Raw genomic sequence first — 27362 nt, 5'->3', positions numbered from 1 at the left:
TTATATGTACTTAGAAGGTAAGTGACATCAATAAGGACACTTCTCTGACCCCCTTTTTCATCCTAATTCATGCCAACTATGTAACCTATGGAAGTACCTTGCCATAGAGAGGGAGGGGTTGGGGTACCTCAAAGATCAAAGTTTTCCATAATAGCAAGATCCTACAAGCCTAAAGGTCTGAATTTTGAGGCTCTAAGCCATCAGTAGCAGGGTCACTGGTGGGGTGTCAGCACTTACCTGCTGTGCAAGCTTTGCAGCTGCTGCAGCCAAGCCTGTCTCAATAGAGGCAACTCGGGTCCCCTCACGAACAGGACGGTCCTGCTTGGGTAGAGTTGGAGTCACACGGGCTGCCAAGGGAAACAGGACGCTTATCTATTTGCCAATTATATCCTTTAACTTCCGACTATCCCAAAGGTGATTGTATTGTTCTTCCTGCTTCTAGCTTTTCACAAAATCCTATTTAATGGCCAACGCATACATGAGTATAAATTAACCCCCTAAACTGGCGTTTTAAAGTTGTTCATGAGCTTTCATGTTTTTGTTGTTACTGGATTACCTAATATCCCAACCTTGTTTCAGCACCTACTGCTATGGTTTAAATACCCTCTTCAAAACTCATGTGGAAACTTAATTATCATTTTAACAGTATTAGAAGGAAGACCTTTAAGAGTCAATTAGGTCATGAAGGCACTGTTTTCCTGAATGGTATAAAGCTATTATTGTAGGAATGGGTTAGGTTTTAAAAGGGGTGTATTTCAATTCTCTTTTCCTCCCACTCTTTCACTATATGATGTCTTCTACTTATGGGACAATTTAGCATAAAGGATTATATCATGTAAATATTGGCATTATAAAGGAAAAGAATTTCTGATTAAGCCATATACACTTTGGTAAACAGGTTATGCTGGAGACTGAAATTCATTCTTTAATGGTGGTATTTTGTCTCTTTAAAACATGATCCCCCACCCTCCCAAAAAAAACAAATCCAGCAAAAATACTAATGTAAAACTGTATAGCACAGATATTTGTGCATGTAAAATTTTTCTCTACAGTCCAGGATGTTGTTTTTAAATTATGACCATTGCTAGGGATGTGGCTCAGTTGGAAGAGTGATTGCCTAGAGTACACAAGGCTCTGGGTTTGAATTTCCCAATACCTCCTAAAACCAGGTGTGGTTGTACATTTCTGTAATCACTCAGGGGAAGAAGCAGAAATATTAAAAGTTCAAGGTCATCTATGGCTATATAATAGGTTCACATCTAGCCTAGGAAACATGATACGCAGCCTCAAAAACAAAACCTCAAAAACCCATTGAAGCATTTTCAGTTAAGAGTCTAAATCTCCTGGATTCTGCTAGGACCCTCCCCACAACACATCCAACCTCTCCACCTAGCCAGCATCTGTACATCCTTCTCCAGGATCTAGCCCAGTAAGTCTTCCTGACCCTGCCCTCTATATACTCACCCTAATCAACCTGCTCTAGTTTGAGTCACATTTCCAGCTCCCTAGCCTAGTCTAGGCACTTCTGCCTGTGCCACTACCAATCTCTAGGCTTCCACCAGGACTTGCCCTGCCTTCCCCTGAGACAAAGGCCTCTCCCATGCCACATCTAACCTCTTACATGTACCTTTACACCCGAGGTTTAGACTAGGACACATCCTTCAACACAAGTGCAGTCTTCTCTATCTAACTGATTTCATTCCACCTAAGTCATTTTCAACTTCCAGGTACAACGTGCCCACACATCCTCTCTTCTACCCCAAACTGGTGTGTTGGGGTCTAGATAATCTGCAGTTTCTTTTTTCAGCACAAACCCTGAGCCAGATGTGGGCCACAACTGCAGAAAACTGCATAGGAGGAATGTCCTCTGGGGCAAAACAAGGCCACAGGGGCAAGGAATTTTGGAAGGAAGAACTCAGATAAGAGGGTCAAAGATACTGTTCCCACAAGCTCTGCTTGAAATGCTATCTCTAGTAGTTAGATAAACACTATATAAAATCTGTGGGAAAAAATTATCATTCTTGAAGTGAACCCATATTCTTGAGTCTCTGTATACAATTACCCTATTTTTCAGGTCTCTGTGATGCCTGTGGCTACACTGGCTAAGGCACTAGTCTGCTCATATCAGACAGAGTAAAAGAAGTCCATATGCTCAGATTAAAAAAAATTACAAACAATATGAAAGATCAATCCCAGAAATCTCCCTTTCAAAACATATCATTACTGTAGAAATGTTTGATAATGAGAAATACCTAGATGAATCTCAGGACAAAGAAGAGCAATAAACTTCGTCAAGGAAATTATAGAGTTTTAAAGAAGATATAAAGAAGCAGTTTAATGAAATTAAGGAGAAAGGCCAGGGGCAGTGTGCACACCTGTAATCCCAGCACTCTGGGATGCAAAGACAGATAGATTTCCGCAGTGCAAGGCCTGATCTACAAAGTGAGTCCAGGACAGCTAAAGCTACACAGAGAAACCCTGTCTTGAAAAACCAAACCAAACAAACAAAAAAGAAATTAAGGAGAAAGAACGTAAGGATTATAAACCCCTAAATGATGCCCAAGAAAGCACAAATATAAAGCTGATGGAAATGGCAAAGACAATGCAGGACTTGAGAAAGGAATTCTACTGGGAGATAGAAACACTGAGGACTCAAGTTGAAAAGAAAGGAATTTGAAAACCCAGCAGCCTAACTAGAAAACTTAAAGGAAAGCTTTGCAAGTAGAAAGAATCAAGTAGCAGATATATCAAGGAAACAAGGAATATGAAGACTTAAAAAACAAAACAAACAAAACAAAAAAAAACAGGAAAAAACATATAGGAAATGTGGAATACCGTAAAAATACCAAACCTTCTAATTATATGCAGAGATGAAGGAGAAGAATCCCAAGGCAATGACATAGAACAAATAGTAAAACTTCTTCCAAACTAAGGAAAACAAAACAGAAGAATCCCAGGTCAATGGCATACACCAGATCATGAACCTTCCCCCAAACTAAGACAAAAAACAAACAGAAGAATCCCAAGTCAAAGACAGAGACCAGATCATGACACTTCCCCCAATAAGAGAAAAACAAACAGAAGAATCCCAAAGACCAGATCCTGAAACTTCCCCAAAACTAAAGGGAAAAACAAACAAACAAACAAACCCACAGATACAGGAAGCATACAGAACACAAAATAAGAAACTCCTCATGGAATATTACAGTCAAAATACAAAGTATACAGAACAAAAAGAATATTGAAAGCTAGAAGGAAATCATGAAATTTGCAGGCAAATGGTGGGATCTAGAAAAGATCATCCTGAGTGAGGTATCCCAGAAGCAGAAAGATACACATGGTATATACTCACTTATAAGTGGATATTAGACATACAATATAGGATAAACATACTAAAATCTGTACACGTAAAGAAGCTAAGCAAGAACGAGGACCCTGGGTAATATGAACAATCCCCAGAAAGGCAAACAGATGGAAACTGGAAGAGGGAGAAAACAGAAAACAGGACAGGAACCTACCATGGAAGGCCTATGAAAGACTCTACCCAGCAGTATATCAAAGCAGATGCTGAGGCTCATAACCAAACTTTGGGCAGAGTAGAGGAAATCTTATGAAAGGAGGAGGAGACAGAAAGACCTGGAGGGGATAGGAGTTCCACAAGGAGAGAAACAGAACCAAAAAATCTGGGCCCAGGGGTCTTTTCTGAGATTGATACTACAACCTAGCACCATGCATGGAGATAACCTAGGGACCATGCACAGATGTAGCCCATGGCAGCTCCGTCTCCAAGTGGGTTCCACTTGGAGAACAGGCACTGTTTCTGACATGAACTCAGTAGCTGGCTCTTTGATCACCTTCCCCTGAAGTGGGGAGTAGCCTTGCTAGGCCACAGAGGAAGACAATGCAGCTAGTCCTGATGAGACCTTATAGGCTAGGGTCAGAGGGAAGGGGAGGAGGACCTCCCCCATCAGTGGACTGGGGGAGGGGCATGGGAGGAGAAGAGGGAAGGAGGGTGGGATTGGGAGGGAATGAGGGAAGGGTCTACAGCTGGGATACAAAGTGAACAAACTGTAATTAATATAAAAAATAAAAATAAAAAGAAAAAATAAAGTTTGAATTTTTCAATACAAACTTTGAAAACCGGAAGACCTGAAAGCAATGCATTTCAAGTTCTAAAAGACCATGATGACCAAATTAAACTAATATAGCCAGCAAAAGTATCTACCATAGTTTAATAAATTTTCCATGATGTAAATAGCCTAAAATTATATTGAACAAACCAAACCTAAAGAAAAGGCAGTAAGTAATATTTTGGACTGAAGAGAGGAATGAGTATAACCAAGAGACTGTGGACTATGAGACCATAATAACTAAAACACAAAATACCAATAAGAATACAAAGACAAAAAATCAGCAACACAATAACCACAATTAACACACACATTTCAATAACAACTTCAAATATTAATAGCCTCAATTCTAAAATCAAAACACAGGCTGACTGAACGGGTCAAGAAACAAAGTCTACCTGTTGTCTACAAAAAACACATCTTAGTTTTAAAGACAGGAACCACCTTAGAGTTAAATAGATGTTAAAAGTACCTCAGTCTAATGGGACTAAAGCAAGTAGGAATTGTTACCCTAATAAAGACTTCAAAATCAAACTAAATCAGAAGATATGAAGAGGGATAATTCATTCTAAAAGGTGAGCACTTAACCAAGACGTTAGTATTCTAAACATATACATACCAAACTCTGGTGTGTCCAATTTCATAAAAATGTGTACTAGTGGATTGAAAAACACAAATTAACACAAACTCATCAGTAGTAGGTGATTTCAATACCTCACTCTCTCCAACAGGTAGATCATTGGGTTAAAAAATAAACAGAGAAACATTAAATGGCATCATATATCAAACAGACTTAACAGAAATCTACAGAATACTCTACCCAAACACCAAAGAATACATATTCTACTCAGTGGCACACAGAAGCTACTCTAAAACCACATCTTAGGACACAAAACACATTGTACAAACTTAAAAAGACTGAAATAACTCCATGTATCCTATCTGATCATAACAAAATATAACTTAAAATTGACAGCAAACAAAGCACTAGTAAATACACACACTCATGGAACCAAACAATTCATTACTGATGAATATTTTCAAAGCAGAAATAAAAATATTCCATGAACTGTGTGGCGGTGCTGACACACCTTTAATCCCAGCACTTGGGAGGGAGAGGCAGAAAAATGTCTGTGAGTTCAAGTCCAGCCTGGTCTACAGAGCGAGTTCTGGGATAGCCAGGTAGCTATCTCACACAGAGAAACTCTGTCTCAAAAAAAAAAAAAATCAACCAAACAAACAAAACCCCTATTTGAGCTGGAGTTATCACTCAGTGCTTAAGAGCATTGGCTGCTCAAAGGACCTGGGTTCAAATCCCTGTACCCACATAGTATCTCACAATTGTCTGTAACTCCAGTTCCAGTGGATCTGACATCCTTACAACAGACATACAAAGTAGGTAGAATACCAATGTACATAAATATACTTAAAACAAAAAAAAATTCCCTAGAAAGAGAGAGAGAGAGAGAAAGAAAGAAAGAAAACACAAAACAAAACCTCTGTGACACACAGAGGGAAATTTTCACTCTACATATATGTATTAAAAGTATCTGTATATGTGTCTAGTTAACATGAAAAACTTACCATCTGGAACAACAATGTTCTCTTCAAGAGCCAAAGATTATGTACCAACCCACCCCCAACCCCAGGCATGAGAAGCTTACTTCAGAGTGGTTGGTCAGGGTAGTCCAAGAGACTCCCTAAACACTGTAGATTATTGCTATTGCCCATGGTTGCCCTCACCCCAGAGGTGGAAGGTAAGTTGCTATTGCTGAAGACAGATGCCATGCATCTCAAACACATGGCCCCTGAAATGGAATTGATATGAAAGTGAACTAGCTTTCATAGTGCCAAAAGGTGCTCTGCAAAGTTCCAAAAGAGGATACTAAGCAGCAATCCTTACCCAGCTATGATGGCAGTGAGTCACAACAATGATCAGTATGTTATGATAACCATAAGGGTGCAATAGTGGTAAACATAACTTGGTGGTAACCAACAGCTCTCTAATTAGACTTAAGACCTGTTCAACAAGAGGTTAAATCACCAGTAATAAGGGAAATTTAACCAACTACTTTTGGCTAGTGAAGTCAAGAATCTTGGAGGAGAACCTAAAGCCACCACTTTACTGAATGAGCATAATCCCTAACTACATTCTATATATTTGTTCTTATACCCACAGAGAAGTGTAGTTTTTACCCTGCATCAGGAAAAATTCTCTTGTAACAGATACAATTACAGAAACCCATAACCAATTAAAATGCAGAGTTGTGGAGCCCAGTCCCAAGGAATAATGTACAACACATTCCTGCCCCTAAGGCTTAGGGATCATTGTGGAAACGATGGAAAGACTGTAAAAGTCAGAGGATGGGGGAGGGGGATTTTGTGAGAATATATCTTCTAGGAATGTCAAAAGCTACACCTAAAAAGTCTCACCATCATGGCTCCCTAAACATGAGCTGAATAAGTACAACATTAGACATACAAGCCAAACTGAACAGGGTAAACCAGGAAGCCTCAAACCTACACAAAGAACTACAAGGGACTAAGGAATGCTGAAAGTAGGAGAAAAAAAGTTTTCCCCAGGGACAAGCACACCAATTGGTTACCCAATACCAAACTGTTAGTCCTGAAACATACATACAAATAACAGTATACTGATTTAGCAGGTTATATTTATGTATTTAGGAATATATGTATAAATAACAACAATTAATGAAAAAAAGAGGCCATGAATTGGAAAGAGAGCAGAAAGGGGTATAAGACAGGAAAGGGAAGGGGAAAATGAGTTAATTATATTAAAAATCTCAAAGAAAAGTTAGTCATTAAAAAGAGTCTATGTCTCCCCCACTGATTTTGAGGAGGCTCATTTGGAAACCATAGACTATGGCTCAAGTGATATCATGTGTGACTTGTTAGGTAAAGTCAGAAAAGGCAATTTTTTTAAATTTAATTTTATTTTTTTATTATTAGTTACATTTTATTAACTCTGTATCCCAGCTGTATGCTGCTCTCTCATTCCCTCCCGATTCCACCCTCCCTCCCTCATCTCTTCCCTGCCTGTTTCCAAGTCCACTGATTGGAGAGGACCTCCTCCCTGACCCTGTTTCTTCAGAACTGGCTGCAAAGTCTTCCTCTGTGGCCTAGCAGGACTGCTCCTCCCTTGGGGGGTGGGGAGGTCAAAGAGCCTGCCATTGAATTCCTGTCAGGAATAGTCCCTGTTCCCCTTGCTATGGGAAACCAATTGGTTACTGAGCTACCATGGGCTACATCCGAGCAGAGGTTCTAGGTTATAACCATACATGGTCCTTGGTGGAAAAGGCAAGTTCTTGATGGCTTGCTTGAACACCACGCTTGGAAACCTGAGTTGCTAATTCACAAGTTTAATTATTCTGAGATCACAAGGTAATGAAGCTAGTCACATGGAGAAACCAGATGAATTAAAAGTCTCTGAGAAGGCACCAGGCTTTTGAGACTTGTGAAGACTCAAACTCTTGGCTACCAAGTTACCTTCAGCCTTCAAAGTTTTTTAAGCCAGAAATCATAAACTAGAGTCAAACTGTGTCCTTCCCAGTTCTTGAAACCCAGGACACATAAACAAGATAAAACAGTAGTTGTTTTAAACTAGAAAAAAAAATAGTCTCTCATTGACTGGATCTGTATTTTGGAGATTTTTATATTTTTTAAAGTGACTTATAAAAGACATTTTTGGAGGGCAGTTGGAAAATTTTTGGTTATAGACTGAGCATCAGACTATCTTGTAGAATTATTAACTGACAAACATTAATATAAATAATGTTACCATATAGGGAGGCACTCTTAGGAAATACTCAAGTATTAATGGGCAAAATGTTGATAGTTATGTATTATTTTGATAGCTAGATACATATGGAAAGATGGATGAAACACCCATGACAAAATTATATATAATTTTAATATTATATAATTTGCATATTAATTATATGGGTATTTATGTATGTAGATGTTACTTTTCTTATCCTTGTGACCAAATGTCTGACAAGAGATAATTTAAAGGAGAAAAACTTTATTTTGATTTGGTTTAAAGTTCATATTGGTTACAGTTCAATTGCTTTGTGGGAGTATAAATTCTTTAAGATATATTTTTGGGTGAGATCTGGGTATGCTGTACCCAGGTAGATTTCTATGAGTTCAAGGCCAGCCAAGGATACACAGTAAAACCCTGTCAAAAACAATTAAGCAAAATGTTAAGTGAGAAAAGCAAAACACAGTGCATGAAGGAATCTTCCAATTGTGGCAAAGAAAAAATATATATGGTACTCAGATATAATTGATGTATGAAAGCACAGGTGTGAAGTATTAAAGTAGTTTTACTCCAAATGGAGAATTAGAAGGCTATAGAATAGGGTAAAAGAAAGACTTTTCAATATTTATCCTTATATACTCTGAACACTTTATGATTTCATGGAGATTCAGTCTAAGTAAATTTCCAGAGATACATGTAAATATGCCTACTCAACTGTTATTACTAATTATAAAACTTGGCAATGGAATAAATGGCCCACATTTAAAGATAAGTTATGTATATTCATGGAGAGGTATTTTTAGCTAATGAAGTATTTATAAACAACTGCAAAGGAAAATGCTTGTGACATATTGATGTAAAGGCTACAGTTTAATTGTTTGCCTTGGTTACAGTCAATACTTAGTAAATGCAGAAGTATTAATCACAAGGCAAAGCATAGTTAACAACTTTGATAATACAACTGAGAAAGAACACTTAATGGAAAGATAGGAAAAAACAGTAGGGACTGCATCAGAAACTGAACTGAGAAATAGAGATTAGGATGATGAATTGAGAAATGAAGTTAATAATATGCTCTCTTTTTGAGACAAAGTCTCACTATGTAGACCAGAATGATTTCAACCTCACATGTAACTCAAGCTAACCAGAAGCCTGCAATACCTTATCTTTTGAGACAAAGTATTACTGTGAAGATTGGCTGGCTTGAAACCTACCACATAGATCAGGCTGGCCTCAAACTCACAGAGATGTGCTTGCCTTTATATCTCAATGCTGGGATTAAGGTATGTGCCTGTCAAAATAAACAACTGCAAAGGAAAATGCTTGTGACATATTGATGTAAAGGCTACAATTTAATTGTTTGCCTTGGTTACAGTCAATACTTAGTAAATGCAGAAGTATTAATCACAAGGCAAAGCATAGTTAACTTACTCAACTTTTAGCAAAAAAAAAATATATATATATATATATCTTTTGTGGAGGGGTATGAATATAGAGTTCAGAGAAAAGCTTGCAGGAGTCAATTCTCTTCTACCATGTGGCCAACAGGGATTGAACTCAGGCTTTCAAGCTTGATGGTAGGTGTTTTTACTTGCTTCAGCAAGCCCATCTTGCAAGGCCAAATGTGCAATAATTTGGTCCTCTTGTCTCTATTTCTCTTGGACTAGGGCTGCAGGCTGTGATATGAAGGTAGAGGAAGCAGAGGGAGAACACTGTTGTTCAACCTGAAATCCTCCATATCATTTTATTTGCTACAAACACTGCCGCTGATCAAATAGTTAAATGAAAAAGAGTATAAAGTTTTATTATACACAATATTATTTCAACACCCCCCCCCAGTATTGGGGATTAAACCCATGTTCTCACATGATAAGGATATTACTCTACTGAGCAATATCCTCAGGCCCAACAGCATTGTTTCAACCAGAAAAAAAATGAATAGAAAAATAAAACACTAGAAGAAAATGTCAAAATGTTAAGCGGTTGCTTCTGAATGACACCATCCTCAATGACTACTTCTTCATAGTTTCCTTTTAGTACTTTTTTACATTTTTCTAGTACACTAATAATTTTTACCTTTACAGAAGAAATGAAAGGTACCAACTATAGGAAGAAATAGAGAGAAAATACCTAATTTTTATATATTATTGATGTACTCATTAAAAATACATTCCAAAAATTACAGAGATCATAAGCTTAGTTGTACACAATAGCAATTGTGACAATAGTAGAAGCTTAAAAACATGCATACATTGAAATTTGTTCTTTATTGCTATTGGAAATTCCTTTATTGCTCTGTGAAAAATCCTGGCCTGGGTTCCTGGAGGATAAAAGAGTGTATGGAAAAAGGGCCTATCTATTTTCATCCTACTTAGTCCACAATCAAGATGGCTGAAATTGTAGGAATAGCTTAACCAACCTACAGAATCATGAGAAATGATAAATATTCTTTTAGGCCATTAACATTTGTATAGTTTGTTAAGCAAAGTCCCATGGGCAGGGGAAGATAATTCAATGGCAAATCACTTGCCATGTAAGCATGAAAACTGGAGTTTAGATACCTAAACTAAACGTGGCGATGTACATCTATAGTCCTAGAATGCCTACAATGAGATAGGAGCAGAAGCAGGAGAACCGTTGCAAATGGGGCATATGTAGCAATGAACAACAAGAGATGCTGCCTCAGCTGGGTAAGGTGGCACATGCCTTTAATCCCAGCACTCAAGAGCAGAGGCAGGCCTCTGTGAGTTCAAGGAAAGCCAAGGCTACAGAGTGAGTTCCAGGACAGCCAAGGGTACTGAGAAACCGTGTCTCAGAAAACCAAAAACAGATGAGCTCTGGTGTGTTCAGGGTGGTATGACCCCTGAAGGGTGCAGCCTTGCCAGGAAACATAGGAAGATGTTGCAGCTAGCCTTGATGAGACCTGATAGACTAAGGTCAGAAAGAAGGGGAGGAGGTCCTCCCCTATCAGTGGACTAGGGAAGGGGCGTAGGTGGAGAAAAGGGAAGGAGGGTGGAATCAGGAGGGGATGAGGGAGGGGGGCTACAACCAGGATACAAAGTGAATAAATTGTAAGAAACAAACAAACAAACAAATAAGTTCCAGGGGCACACAAATGAATGTTTTCAAGGAATGATGTATAAATATTCTATTTTGATGATAATTCGAAACATTACAGAAAGTATTAAATCTATTAGTAGTAGAAAAAAAAACCAAAACCGAAACAAAAAACCAAGACAGACAGACAGACAGACAGACAGACAGACAGAGAAAGAGAGATCTTGCCTCGAACAAGGTGGAAGACAGGGCCCACAAAACATACACCCAATTGTTCATACAGATATGAACAATCACATATGTGTGAACATTCACAATCACAAACACTATACACAGAAACATACATCATATATATATTCAATTTTTAAAAAGGTCCCAAATGCTCTTCAGCATAAACAACACCAGCAGTGAGATGAAGAAAATTATTTTATCTCTCAAAATTCCATGTTCACATCAGTTACCCATTTTCCTTCTCCTCCTTCCCTTCCTCAGCAATGACTTCTCAGAAGTTGACAGTCCTGGAACTCTTGAGGAGCCCAAGAGTCAGTATAATTTTCCTCCGTGAAAACAAAATAGTGGGGCTGGGATGATAGTTACCAGAATGTTCTTACAAGCTCTAGATGACTTAGTGAACTCTTCCTGGTTTCCTTCACCTTAAGCCATATGATATAGAAAGCAACAGCTATGATTTTCCTAGCTAAATTACATAAACTGTGTCACACAATCATTTTAGCTTTGGAAGCTAATATGGTACTAAATGTAACAGATGTTTGCTGACTAAGCAAATAAGTGACTGAATAAGAACTTCTTGAATTACATATCTTTTACTTCAATCTATTTTTTTTTTTTTTTTTTTTTTTACCTGACCACTCCTACAGAGTTTAAGATACGGAATACTAGATTACCTTTAGGACTCCATGGAGCATCGTCTGAATTCTTCTTTTTTTTGGGTCGAGATTTCAAAGCAGGGTCATCATCATCAGACTCCAGGGATGGATAGACTGTAGGCAGAGGTAAAGGCAGGATAAATGAAATCTCATCCAAAAGGACAAAGACAATGATACATACTTCAGTTCTTCCAACTCCTGTTCAAGTATACTCATTTACTTAATCCACACTACACTACAGAAGGTCCCTAAATATCTCTCATTTTGTGCTTTTTCCATAGTTGTACCCTTGTCATGAAAGTCCTCCTACATTCACCCGATTCTTAGCCATTTGGTTAGCATCATTCAGATGAGTTACTTGACTCACCTTTTAAAATTCAGCTCTAGATTTAGCCCTATATAAAGCTTTCCCTCAGTCTCATAATCTGATTCAGATTCCTCTTTCTCAGCTCTCCATAGCAACCTGTTTTTTATGCCTGCACAGGAGATGTTATATTGTACTTAGAAACTGATTGTTGTATCTGCTACCTCTGATTTACAAATGAAGCCAGGGATGTATGCTTGATTTTATTCTAAAGCAACCCCATATAATGAATAGTAGGTATTTATTTTTTTGTGAAATAATGGGAAAAATAAATAGTACACATTTAATACACATAATAGGAACAAAAAGACTAAGTTGGACTGGGACCAAGATTACTGGAACTGCACGATCTAATATCCATGTACAAGTATCCTATCTTAGAGAAACAAACACAAGTATACTGACTATCACAAAATACATAGGTAATTTCTCAAAATCCATATGCCAACACTTAGGATTTAATGGGAATATGATCTGGAAAGATCCTACTGATGAAGTAAAATTCTAATGTCACTCCTAAGCCTAGAAGAGAACTGTAAGAGTAACAATTTTACAGAATGCTCCTTTTACTTCCTTCTCTACAAAAACTAGTCTATTTTTCAGACCTTCTTCCTTCAGTAAAGAGGTGAAAACTTTGGGAAGAATAGGCCAAAGTTGTCCTCTGGCCTCCACATATTCTGTGGCATGTGTACCCACCCATATACATAACAATATTTCTTTAAGAAGAAAAACAGATCATGTGTAAAGTAACTTACACTTTCTATTCTGAGCTTCACATTTTAGTGAACAAGTAATAAGGTATAGATTATAATTAAGTCTACACATTGAAAGAAAATATTTAAATATGTATATTAAAATATAAGGCTGAAGCTACTTCCTGATCTCAAAGATATTACCAAACAATAGTAGTTAACTCAGTGTGCGTGCGCAACTCGCATAAAGGTAGGTATAAAAACCAATGAGAAAAATATGAAGTGTAGAAAAAAAGCCTTGCTACATGATCAAATTATTTCTTTTGTTTTTCTGGGACCAGGTCTCACTCTGCTCCCAAGGCTAGCCTCAAATACCAAATACCTCTGCCTCCTGAGTGTTGGGATGACAGGTATAAACCACTGTGACTAGCTCTCAGTAACACTTTTGAATAAGTTTTCTTTTTTATTAATATTTTAGCTGATATACAAAATAATGAGCTATGATATTTTATGCATGTATATCAGTGTATTTTGCACAAATGACTATGCCTTCCCTTAGCTGTTCTCGATCTCAATAAGCTCTAAAAGAATAAAACAGAACAAAGCATCTTTTCCAACTACAATAAAACTAAAAAATCAATAATGGAAAGATAAATGGGAAATTCATAACTGGGTGAAAGTTATACAAAGTCATTTAAAAATAATAAAAGAAATAATCATGTGTGTATGGTTTTAAAGACTTTGATATGGGACCAGTGATATGGCTCAGTGGGTAAAAATGCTTAGCACCAAACCTGAAGAGCTCAACCCCCGGGATTCATACTGTGGAAAGAGAAAACTGACTCTCACAAGTTGTCCTCTAACCTCCATACATGTATAACAATAAATAAATAAGTAAATAAATACAGCAGGTACACAAAAGTTTTTGAAGATTATGATATGAATTGAAACAAAACTAGAACATACCAAACCTTAAAAGACACAGCAAAACAGTACACAGATAGTAATTTAAAATTGCAACTATCTACATTTAAAATGATGAAAGACTCTAAATCAATAACCTACATTCATACATTAGAAAACTAGGAGGTGAATGAAAAAAAGTTAAAATAAAAAAAAAAAAGAAAACTAGGAGGAAAAGAACAAACTAAATTCTAAGTTAAAAAAATATTAGGATGGAGATGAGAGAGAATATGAATATAAGAGGAACAAAAAGAATCCAGGGTGAGGAGTGGAGGGGGTGGTCCCTGATTCTTTTGTCTCTTCTGGGATCTTTGTCATCTTACAGAGTTGCCTCATCCAGCCTTAATACGAGTTGAGGTTCAGGTGAGGTTCGTAGTCTTACTGCAACCTGATATACTGCCCTTTCTGAAGGGAAATGAAGGAGGGAAGTGGAGGAGGAGAAGGAGAAGGAGTCGATGGGGGGAGGAGAGGGGATGTGGAAAAGAACTAAAAGAAAAGAATGGGAAATTGTGGTCAGGATATAATATAGGAGAGGATAAATAAATATATAATTCTCCTCTCTACCCCTGCCATTTTCACACCCACAGGCCTAGCTCAGGAGCCACAGTTTACAAACCAGCCTTGCCTGATGAGCACCCCCACTATCATCCACCCCTTTCCATCTCCACACCCATAGGCCTAGTTCCAGACCTGTGAAGATGTGAGCTGGTAAGTCTCTCCCCTGAAAGCTTCCTCCAACCCCTTCTCCACAACCATAGGCCTAGCTCTAAACCACAGCTCCAATACTTGCTTTGCCTGGCCTAGGTCCAATCAAACAACTCAGACATATATCAGCTTTACTTGGTCTAGTTCTGAACAGATAGCTTCTGCATTGGTCAAATCTAAGGAAAGCTAAAAGGTCACATTACACACACAACCAAAGAAAGAAATCTACATGCCCAGGTCATATAAAAACAAAAACAAAAACCACAGCAATATCAAAGGCCAAACAGTATGTGTCCCAGTAAACCTACTAGTCCTATAAAAATGTTCTCTAATAAGAACTGTCTAGATGAACCTCAGGACACAGAGAAAAAAAATAGCTTCATTAAGGAATTCAAGAAGCTTAAAAGAAGGCACAAACACCTCATTGAACTTCAAGAGGGTTATGCTTGAGTAATGTTCAACAAAATATAAATATACAACTGAATGAAATGATGAAGAGAATTCAGGATTTAAAAACCAAATAATGAGATAAAAATATTGGAGAGAACTCAGGCTGAAATGAAGATGGAATTGATAAATTCCATGACCTGACCCCATCCTCACCCCTCAGGCACTCTTCCTAGCCTACTTCCATTCCTTTGTGACTCCCTGCCAATCATCAGAACCAGATTCTACAAGAGACCCCAAGGAAATCACACAAGGCTGGAACACAGGTAAAATACCAGTGTCCTCATTCCCATCCTCTGTTCTGCTCTCTCTCTAGTGCTTAGCCTCCTCCTTCCAGTTCGTCTCCATTTCCTTCAGACCTGTGGCCATCTGTAGTCAAACCCTGGGTACCCTTAGTTCTGGCTCTGAAACTCTCTGTGAAGCAAGACCCCAAGTCCTAATTAAGAGACTTCCAGAGTCAGTCACCATCCCCTGTAAAACCAAACTACAAGCAATCCTTGAACTGTTTGTAGTTTGTAACTGTTTGTAGTTTGTAACCCACAAGTCACATATTAAGGAATCCCATCAGAAGAACACCTGATTTCTCAATGGAAATGCTGAAAGCCAGAAAAGCTTGGAACAATGCACTTCAAGTTCTAAAACACCACAACTGCCAACCTAGACTACAGTACCCAGCAACTATCTGCCATAGTTGAAGGAGAAAAAAAATAAAAAAAACATTCCACGACAGACTAAAACAATCTTTTGCTTGCACATTTTTTGGTTGCTTATTTGTTTTCTAAAGAGAGAGATAGGGAATAAAGTTGGGTGGGAGAGGTGGAGAGGATCGGGAAGGAGTTGAGGGAGGGGAAACAATGATCATGACTACTTTTTAAAAACAGACTATACCCTAGGACCAAAATAAATGTGTATAAATTCAGAAAGACTCTGTGTATCATATCGTACTGCAAGAAAGTAAAACATAAAATCAAAAGCAAGCAAATCTTCCGTAAGTTCCCAAATTCATGGCATTAAGGAGATAAAACAACTTATTGCTGAAAAAAAAATCAAGAAAAAAAATAAAAGAAAAAAGCCCTGGTACTTAATGAAAACGAACACAACAAAATCTCTGGAGGGAAATTTATGGCTCTAAGTGCCTATATTTAAAATCAGGAAGACCCACGTGTGGTGATTCATGCCTTTAATCAGTGCTGGAGAATCAGAGGCAGACAGATCTTTCTAAGTTCCAGGCCAGCCTTGTCTCCATCACACACTCCAGGCTGGCCAAGTCTACACAGAAAGACCCTGTTTCAAAAACAAAACAAAACAAAACAAAACACCCACTAAAACCCAGAAAGAGCACAAATATTTGACTTAAAGATACAGCTCAAGAATTTGGAAAACCAGAAGAAAACGAATTCAAATGCAGTATGTAACAAGAAATAAAAAGAAATGACAGCAAAAACTACTAAAACAGAAACAAGAAAACAATATAAAGAATAACACATCAAAGACCTGGTTCTATAGGGAGATGAACAAAATCGATACTTTCAACCCAACTAAAACAAAGAAAGAAAAAGGTGACCCAAATTAACAGAATCAGAAATGAACAGGAAACCATTTATAACAGACATGAGGAAATTCAGGATATTATAATGGTATACTTAAAAAACCTGTAGTTCATTAACTTGAAAAATCTAAAAGAAATGTTCAAATTTCTAGATTCACCCAAACCCCAAAGAAGACAATATCAACAACCTAAACAAAACTATAAAATAGGACATTGAAACAGCAATAAAAATCATTCTGACTTCAAAAGTACAGGCCCAAATGTATTCACAGAAGATTTTTAACAGATCTGCAAGATCCTTAATTTCTAAGACAGTATTATTCTAAAGCAATACCAATACCAAGTAAAGACACAACAATTAGCAAAAATAACCAGACATGTAGATCCATGAAATTGAAGACTCAGTCATAAATCCATACCTATGGACACCCTATTTTTGATAAACAATCCAGAAATAGACACTGGAAAAAAGACCACTTCAACAAATGGTGTTGGTAAAACAGGATGCCTGCATGCAGAAGAATACAAATAGATCCATACTTATCACCCTGAACAAAACTCAAGTCAAAGTGGATCAAAGACTTCAATATAAAACCAGACACATTGAACCTGATAGAACAGAAAGTAGGGAATAGCCTTGAATTCATTGGCACAGAAGATAACTTCCTGAACAGAAAACCAATAGCACAGGCACTAAGATCAACAATTAATAAATGGGACAAGGCAAAGGACACTGTCAGCAGGACAAAATGGCAGCCTACATGAAAATATATTCACCAACCCCTCAACTGACAGAGGGTTAATTTCCAAAATACATAAAGAACTCAAGAATGAGACATCAACAGAACAAATAATCCAATTAAAAAATAAGGAACATAGCCAGGAGTGGTGGTGCATACCTGTAATGCCAGCCCTCAGGGAGGCAGAGGTAGTAGATCTCTGAATTAGAGGCCAGCCTGGTCTACAAAGTGAGTCCAGAAAAACGCTGTGTAAAAAATAAAAAACAAACAAACAAACAAAAAACCAAAATGAAAAATATGGGGAACAGAGAATTCTCAACGGAGGAATCTCATTAAAAACACAAGTGACAGCTCATGCTGGCAAGGATGTGTAGAAAGAGAAACACTCCTCCATTGCTGGTTGGAGTGTAAACTTGTACAGCGACTTTGGATATCACTTCAGTAGTTTTTCAGAAAAGTACCTCAAGACCCAGCTATAGCACTACTGAGCATATACATAAAAGATGCTCCACCATACCAGAAGGACACTTGTTCAACAATGTTCATAGCAGCTTTATTCATAACAAACAGTGAGAAACTGGTAACAACCTAGATGTCCCTCAACTAAAGAATGGATAAAGAGGGTGTGATTGGGAGGGAATGAGTGAGGGCGTTACAGCTGGGATACAAAGTAAATAAACTGTAATTAATATAAAAAATAAAAATTTAATTAAAAATGGACAAAGAAAATGTGGTGCATTTACACAACAGAGTATTAATCAGCTGTTAACAACAAGGACAGAAATTTGCAGGCAAATGGATGGAACTAGGAAAAAAAAAATCACCCTGAGTGAGGTAACTCAGACCCAAAAAGAAAAACATGGTATGCAATCACTTATAAATAGATATTAGCTGTAAAGGATAACCATGCTACAATCCATAGACCCAGAGAAGCTAAGTAACAAGGCAGGATCATGGAGGGGGACAAAGGAATCTCCCTGGAAAGGAGAAGTAGAATAGACATTGTGGGTGGCCAGGTTGGAGGGTGAAAACAGGTGGGATAAGGTAGGGGTAAGACAGAAGGAGAGAGTACTGGAAAAGGCAACTGGAATTGGGGGAGTTTTTTTAAAGGTGAGCTAGAAACATAATGCAATGAAATCTACCAGAAATCTATGGGGGTGAACCTAGGTAAGACTTCTAGCAATGCCTCTATGGCCTGGTAAGGGTGTTCCCGCCCTAGGGGGAGGTGATCAAAGAGCCAGCCACTGAGTTCATGTCAGAGACAGTCCCTGTTCCCCTTACTATGGAACCCACTTGGAGACTGAGCTGCCACGGGCTACATCTGTTCGGGAGTTCTAGGTTATCTCCATAGTATCAGTCTCAGAAAATACCCCTGTGCCTAGATTTTTTGGTTCTGTTGCTCTCCTTATGGAGCTCCTCTCCCCTCCAAGGTCTTTCTATCTCCCCCTTCTTTCGTAAGATTCCCTGCACTCTGCCCAAAGTTTGACTATGAGTCTCAGCCTCTGCTTTGGTGATTGTTCATATAAAGCATCCTCAATGAAATACTAGTAATCTGAATTTAGAAGAATAGTAAATGGGTTACATCCTACGACCAAATGAGATTGATCTTGAAAATGTAACAGCAGTTCAACATAAGAAAACCACGTAAATAAAAAAATAAAAAGGAGGGCTGGAGAGTTGCCTTAGTGATTAAGAGCACTGGCTGCTCTTCCAGACAAGCCGGATTCAATTCCCAGAACTCACATGGTTTTGTAGGAGTAATGTAAAAGACTTTGGAAATATAGGCTAGAAAAGCCCTTAAAAAGAGAAAGAAAGAAAGAAAGAAAGAAAGAAAGAAAGAAAGAAAGAAAGAAAGAAAAGAAAGAAAGAAAGAAAACTGAGACATTCTAATGGGATAAGAAAACCAAACAGGATGCCAAAAGAAATGTGGACCATGGAGGCCTAGTTCTTGAGGCTTTATAAGGGAACAAGGTCCCTATCAGGAACTAGCTTAGAGGTCATTCATATTCTAGCAGCAATTGATCTGGCTGTATTCTGGCGGTGTCCTGAGAAATTCAATAGAGTTGAAGTAAAAGGTAATAAACTTTTTTTTCCTTTTCTTTTTTTTTTTCTTTTTTGGTGGAAGAAATCTCAAGACAGTATAGCATTCAGGTTAGGATGTGTCTTGGTTACTCTTTGGTTTTCTCATCTCTTCTCATCATAATGATACGAAAAGTATGTGGTATGATAAAAAAGTAGCTTGACTGAGTTTTAAAATGTGGCTGTAGAAGGTACAAAAGTAGATGTACTTGTTAGAGATTAACATTATTAAAGAGTAGTGGAATGATAGGAAAGGTATCCTAATGGTGAAACTCATCCATTAAGGCTCCATCTAGTGAACATGTAAATTCATTTTAAGACAGGCATTGAACTGAAAATATCATTGAAGGGGTTTCTGGTTTAAAAATAACTTCATCCCTGTCTCAAAAAACAAAAACAAAAAACACTTCATGAAAAGGTGTTTTCCCAGATTCAGTCACCAAAACATACACAGGCCACCATATCTTTGGTCTAAGGGGGACAATATTTATCTTGAGCTGGCAGCCGAACATGACAGTATCACCCACATAATACTGGTTTTGCAGACATGAAAAATTCAGGATGATCAAATTTTGTACCATGGTTCTACAGAGTTGTTGAATCCAGGCAATGTGTGGCAGGGTTGGAGTTCCTGCAAAGGGACATGACAGACAACTGTGTGAAGCTATAAAGGTGAAGAAGTCCAAGTTACAAAAGAGACCTAGGGTACTGGAGAAGCCAGACCATAAGATCTATCTGTCAAGAAAAGCTTCAGGTAAGGAGTGGAGCAGGGAACAAAGCTGGAGGAATGGGGCTATTCAGTCCATTGGAACTCAGGTGATTCCATGACAAGACGTAGATACCCAACATGGAAAGCTGTAGCATTTGGTGCTTTCCCTACTGGGTTTCAATCTTACATTGGTCTTATCATTCATTGCTATACTTCTGTTTCTCCCTTTTGGAATGAAAACATTTACTATATGTCCCTGAATTTTGGAAGTATGTATTTGATTTTATTATTTTATTTTATTTTGTAGAAACTCTGACTTGATTCTTAGAACTTTTGAATGGTGTTAGAACTATTAAAGACTGTGGGGACTTTTGAGTTTGTAATGAATATGTTTTACATTATGAGATACCTATGAACAAATGGGGACAGGGTCAGAATTTTGGGACTTGAAAGTGTAATGTCCTACTTAGGTTCATACGTCTGAATACTTAGTCCCTAGCTGGTGTGGTGTCACTGTTATGGAAGGTTGTGGACCTTTAGTTGAAGGACCCTTACTACAGAAGTGGGTCCACAGAGGAAGGTACTGAGGTTTTATGGCCTGGCCCCTCTTCCTGTCTGCTCTGTGCTTCTTGCATACAGACAAAATATGATCAGCTGTCTCATATCCCTGTTGCCACTCTTCTCCACTCTTCCCCACTGTGTCCCATATTAAACTGTAAACTGTTCATCCTTTAGGTTAAAGCTTATTAGGTATTTGGTCACAACAATAAGAAAAGTAACTAATATATATGTGAATGTTTTCTTTCTCTAGAGTAAAAAAAAATCATTTTCCCCTTTGAATTATAATTCAGGGAACAAAAATAAGGACAGATTAGCAAAGTCAATTAAAAGTAGATAAAGCAGATGAGAATTTTATAGCATGAAGACAAGCTATATCAAGATCTCCAGCTATACCATATATATGAAGAAAACAGTAACTAGAGATGAAAATCAGGAGCAAAGCCAGATGTGGTGCACACTGATAATTCTGTTACTTGGAACTAGAGGCAAGAGGATTGTGCTGGCTAGTTTCATATCAACTTGACAGAAGCTAAACTCATTTGAGAGAACTTCAAAAGAGAAAAAACATCTATAATGTCAGGCTGTAGGCAAGTATGTAGGACATTTTCTTAATTAGTGATTAATGTAGGAGAGATCAGCCCATGGTAGGTAGTGCCATTCTTGGGCTGCTGAACCTGGGTTCTATAAGAAGGCAGGCTTATGGGGCTGGAGAGATTGTTCAGCAGTTAAGAACATTGGCTAATACTCCAGAGATCCTGAGTTTAATTCCCAGAAAACACATGGAGGCTCACAACCATCTATAATGGGATCTGATACTCTCTTCTGTCTAATGCTCTCTTCTGTCATACAGGTATACATGCAAAGAGAGTGCTTATATATACAGATAAATAAATCTTTAAACAAAAAAGAAAAAGAAAGCAGGCTAGGCAAGCCATGGGGAGCAAGCCAGTAAGCAGCACCTTGTCACGGATTCTGCATCAGCTCCCGCCTCCAAGCTCCGGCTCTAAGTTTCTGTCCTGACTTCCTGCAGTGATAGACTATGGATGTGGAAGTATATGCCAAATAAACTTTTTCTTCCCCAAGTTGCTTTGGTCAAGGGTTTCATTTTAGCAATAGAAACACCAACTAAGACAAGGATAAAGAGTTCAGGTTGTCCTCAGCTACATCAGTGAGTTCAGACAAGCCTTTGGTAGTGGTACTATGTGAGAACCTGTCTTAAAATCACCATAAAAGCCAAAAAGCAAAATATACTTGAAACATATCCACTTACTCCCTCAAACATCTGCTTTGTCACTAAAATATGGCACCGTAATAATTAGGTTTGTCATAGGGGCTATTTGCTTGGATATTTTAAAATATCAACAAGCGGCAATAATAACTTTCCTTGTAGTTTCCTGTTACTACTGGCAATGGCAGAAAAGCATGATCCACAGGATGCAGTAATACCAAATTAGTAAAACCAAAATACTGAAATAATACAACAAATACCTTGATTTTGGGTGCATGTGTATGGCAGATCACAAATTTCCAGGTCAGAATATACCAGAAAGAAAAGGAAAGAAGGAAGGAAGGGAAAGAAAGGAAAAAAAGAAAGAAAGGAAGAATTGTGCTAAGATTTTGATAATAATATTAAAGCCCTTGTTTTAAAAATCATAGGATATGGAGAGCAAAACAGAACTCACTGCTTCTAAGTAACAGGCCCAGAGGGTTGCTAATAGTCAAGCTTGTTTCATTTTACGGAGTACTAACATCTATTACTGTTTAGAATTCTGTGTAAATTTCTTTTAAACTGACATTCTTACCTAATGATATTATATAAGCACTATTAGAAATAGGTAAATTCAGCCAGGCCTGGTGGCACACACTTGCAATCCAACACTCAGGGAGATCTCTGAGTTCAAAGCCTGGTCTACAAAGTGAGTCCAGGACAGCCAGGGCTACACAGAGAAGCCCTTTCTTGGAAAAAAAAAAAAAAAGAAGAAAAGGAAATTGATAAATTCCTGCTTCTAAACAAAACTAATTAAATATCGGTGTAAAATTTTAAAAAGGAAAACCAAATTGGAAAGGAGAAAATAAAATCAGAACCCACCATAGTTGGGTTGGGGGGGGATTACAGCTAATAAAAGACTTCTACAAAGTTGAAAAGTATGACCAACACAAGAATCGTGCTTCTATTAATTAATAAAGTAATTAGTAATAAATAAACCATAAAGGAAATTAAGAAAATTCCATTTAAGGGTCTGGAGAGATGGCTCAGAGGTTAAGAGCACTGGGTGCTCTTCTAGAGATGCTGAGTTCAATTCCCAGCCGCCACATGGTAGTTCACAACTGTCTACAATGAGATTGGGCGCCCTCTTGTGGCATGAAGGTGTACATGCAGACAGAACATTGGATACAAAAAAATATATAAATCTTTGGAAGGGGAGGAGGACCTCCTCTAGCAGTAGACTTGAAAGGGGGCAGGGAGGAGATAAGGGAGGGAGGGTAGGATTGGAAGAGAATGAGGGAGGCGGCTATGGCTGGGATACAAAGTAAACAACCTATGATTAATATAAAAATAAAATAAAAAAACTAAGAAAATTCCATTTATAGTAATATCAAAAAATAAGAAGGGCTATCTATATCTAACAAAGGAAGTATAAGAGGTGAAAAACCACAAGGGAAAAATAGATAAAAAGACACCCAATCTTAGATTAAGACCTCGAAGATTGTATGTCTTAACATTGTTGTGACAATAATAGTCCCCAAAGTGATCTACATATTCAATGCAATCCCTTTCAAAACAATTTTGCAGAAGCAGAAAAGTTGGCTCTAAAATTTGAATGGAATGCAATGGACCCTTAATACCCAATATAACTGCAAACAGAATTCAAGAACATATCAAAAAGATTATCCTCCATGATCAAGTTGGCTTTACTCCAGAAATAAAGAGATAATTCAACATACAAAACACAATAAACATAATCCACAACATAAATAAACTGAAGGACATAAACCACAGAATCATCTCATTACGTTATCCTGTACAACAACAGGTCATCTGTAGGTATCTGCATCCCTGATCTCAAGCTGTCCTCAGAGCAATAGTAATAAAACTGCATGGTACTGGCATAAAAACAGAATGGTGGATCAATGGAATTGAATAGAAGACCCAGAAATAAACCCACACACCTACGGATACTCGATTTTTGCAAAGAAACCAAAACAGCACAATGGAAAAAAAGATAGCATCTTTAACAAATGGTGCTGGTCTAACTGGGTGTCTACATGTAGAAAAATGCAAAGAGATCCATATTTGTCACCCTGCACAAAACTAAAGTTAAGTGGATCAAAGAATTCAACATAAAACCAGATACACTAAACTTGTTAGAAGAAAAAGCGGGCAAGAGCCTTGAACTCATTGACACAGGAGACAACTTCCTGAATGAAACACCAACAGCACAGGCTTAAGATCAACAATCAATAAATGGGACCTCATGAAACTGAAAAGCTTCTATAAAGTAAAGGACACTGTCATCAGAACAAAAGGACAGTCTACAGACTGGGAAAGGTTCTTCACTAACCCTTTATCTGACAGAGGGCTTATATCCATAATATATAAAGAACTCAAGACGTTAAATAGCAACAAATCAAGTAATTCAATTAAAAATGGGGTGCAAAGCTAAACAGAGAATTATCAATAGAGGAATATCGAATGGCAAAGAAACAGTAAAAGAAATGTTCAATGTAATTACTCATCAGGGAGACGCAAATCAAAACAAACCCGAGATTCCACCTTACACCCATCAGAATGGCTAAGATGAAAAACTCAAGTAACAACACATCCTGGAGAGTATGTGGAGAAAGGGAAACCATTCTTCATTGCTGGTGGGAATGTAAACTTGTACAACCACTTTGGAAATCAATCTGGCACTTTCTTAAACAATTAGTAATAGTGCGTCCTCAAGATCCAGCTATACCATTCCTAGGCATATATTCAAAATATGCTCAACTATACAACAAGGACATTTGCTCAACCATGTTCACAGCAGCTTTATTTGTAATAGTCAGAAGCTGGAAACAACACAGATGTCACTCAACAGAGGAATGGAGGCAGAAATTGTGATACATTTACACAATAAAATACTACTCAACAATTAAAAACAAGGAAATTGTGAAATTTACAGGCAAATGGTAGGAACTAGAAAAGATCACCCTCTTGAGGTATCCAAGAAGGAGAAAGATACACATGGTATATACTCACTTATAAGTGGATATTAGCCATATAATATAGGAAAAACATATTAAAATCTGTATACCTAAAGAAACTAAGCAAAAGGACCCTAGGTAAGATGATCAATCCTCATTTAGAAAGGCAAAGAGGAAAGACATTGAAAGAGGGAGCAAACAGGGAACAGGACAGAAGCTCGCCACAGAGGGCCTATGAAAGACTCTACCCAGCAGTCTGTCAAAGCAGATGCTGAGGCTCATAACCAAACTTTGGGCAGAGTACACGGAATCTTAGGAAAGAAAGAGGAAATGAAAGATCTGGAGGGAAGCAACAGAACCAAAAATTCTAGGCACAGGGGTCTTTTCTGAGACTGATACTCCAACCAAGGACCATGCATGGAGATAACCTAGAACCCCTGCACAGATATAGCCCATGGCAGCTCAGTCTCCAAGTGGGTACCCTAGTAAGGGGAACAGGGACTTTCTCTGACATGAACTCAGTGGTTGGCTCTTTGATCACCTCCCCCTGATGGGGAGCAGCCTTATCAGGACACAGAGGAAGACAATGCAGCCAGTCCTGATGAGACCTGATAGGCTGGTGTCATAGGTAAGGGGAGGAGGACCTCCCCTATCAGTGCACTGAGGAGGAGCATGGAAGGAGGAAAGGGTGGGAGGATAGGATTGGGAGGGGACAAGGGAGAGGGCTATAGCTTGGATCCAAAGTGAATAAACTGTAATTAATAAAAAATTAATTAATTAAAAAAAGAAAACAGCCATCCTGTCAAAAATCAACCTACAAATTCAACACAATTCCGACCCCATCAAAATTCCAACACAATTCTTCATAGAAATTAAAAAACAATCTTAAATTTCATAAGGGAAACACAGAAGTCCAAGGATAGTGTAAAAGTCCCAAATAACAACAAATTTATCTGGAGATACCACCATCCAAAGTGTCAAATCATACTACAGAGCTGCACTAATGAAAATAGCATGTTATTGACATAAAACTGAGACTCACTGATCAACAGATTAAAATGAACATTCACAAATAAACACACCTGAGTTTTGACAAAGAATCCAATAACAATCATTAGAGAAAAGGCAGCTGGTCAAACTGGATAGCTACAAGTAGAAGAATAAAACTTGATTTTCATCTTTCCCCCTGCACAAATGTCAACTCCAAATGGATTTAGGACTTAAACGTAAGACCTGATAATCCTGATAGAAATGTTATCAGATTTCTGTGGTAGTTTGAATGAGAATGTACTACATATACATTGGTTCAATATTTGATCCCCAATTGGTGGAACTGTTGGGAAATATTAGGTGGTGTGGCTTTGTTAGGGGTCACTGGGAATGGGTGATGAGGTTTCAACATATTTGTGTCATGCCCAGTGCTCTGTCTCTTGCTTGCAGTTTAGATGTATACTCTGTGTCAGGAGGATCACAAGTTTGAGGCTATCTTGTGCTATTTAGTCAAATGGTAGCAAGGACTAGAAAAATTCTCTACTTCTTGGATCTTGTCTTTGTTTTCTCCCCAGCAGATCTCAACTTTATGAGGCCTGAACAGACATGAGAAAAAACAAAAACAAAAACAAAAACAAAAACAATGCTCCTCTCTAACAGAAAAAAAGGAAGAAAAATTAGCATAGCCAAAATATATGAAAAGTAATGTAACAAAGAATAAGACATCCTAAAAAGAAGCCAGGTGGTGATGGCACACACCTTTAATCTCAGCACTAAGGAGGTGGATTTCTGAGTTCTAGGCCAGCCTGGTCTACAGAGTCCCAGGACAGCCAGAGCTACACAGAAAAACCTTGTTTCCAAAAAAACAAAGAATAGAGTTCAATGGTAGAGTACTTGCCTAGTACACAAAAGCACTGAGTTCAATCCTCAGTATGACAAAAAAACAAAACAAGAAAACAATGAGGAAAAACCACTGAGAAAAGAACTACTACAAATCACTAAGAAAAAAACATTTGAAAAGAAAAACAGTTGAAGAAAGAAGGGTGAGCAAAGAAGCAAGCAAAAACCACATTTAGCTCTGGAATCTTAATGGCTCATACTGTCCACTGCTGGTAAGATTTTAAGAGAAAAGGTCTTTTCATACACTATTCATAAATCATTCTTTTGAAACATAGTTTGACACTATCATATATATCTCAAACAATCTTCAACACAATAAGTATTTCTATTCTAGAGAGACATTTACTGATAAATGGACATAAAAGATTATTGCAAGGGTTTTCAATGCTATAAAAAAAAACTTAAGAACAACTTAAATGTCAATCAAATAGGGGGGTGATTAAACATTATGATGGTACAAAATACTTTGCAGCCAGCAAACTTCTACTCATTGAAGCAGATCTCCTTGTTCTGATGTTGAAAGATATCCAAGCAAACTGTAAAGCCACACACATTAAACAAAACTATACTCTGTCTACATATGTCTACATGTAAATTGCATGAACACAACAAAAGGAAAT

General features: G+C 37.8%; 1 protein-coding gene across 4 annotated transcripts in view; it reads right to left on the bottom strand.

Moving 5' to 3' along the window:
• The window catches only part of Phf8 (PHD finger protein 8), a 101835-nt gene that overhangs the window by 7186 nt on the left and 67287 nt on the right, over positions 1-27362 (bottom strand). For all 4 annotated transcript variants that reach the window (XM_060375270.1, XM_060375268.1, XM_060375267.1 and 1 more), the window contains 2 exons: positions 11874-11969; positions 238-347 (listed from right to left, as the gene is read on the bottom strand). In XM_060375270.1, coding sequence (XP_060231253.1) covers positions 238-347; positions 11874-11969 — 206 coding nt within the window. The remainder of the gene's footprint in view (positions 1-237; positions 348-11873; positions 11970-27362) is intronic.

Source organism: Meriones unguiculatus, chromosome X (assembly GCF_030254825.1).
Source record: "Meriones unguiculatus strain TT.TT164.6M chromosome X, Bangor_MerUng_6.1, whole genome shotgun sequence".
Lineage (NCBI taxonomy): Eukaryota > Metazoa > Chordata > Mammalia > Rodentia > Muridae > Meriones > Meriones unguiculatus.
Note: the sequence above shows the minus strand (reverse complement) of the source record. Positions and strands in the feature narration are given on the sequence as shown.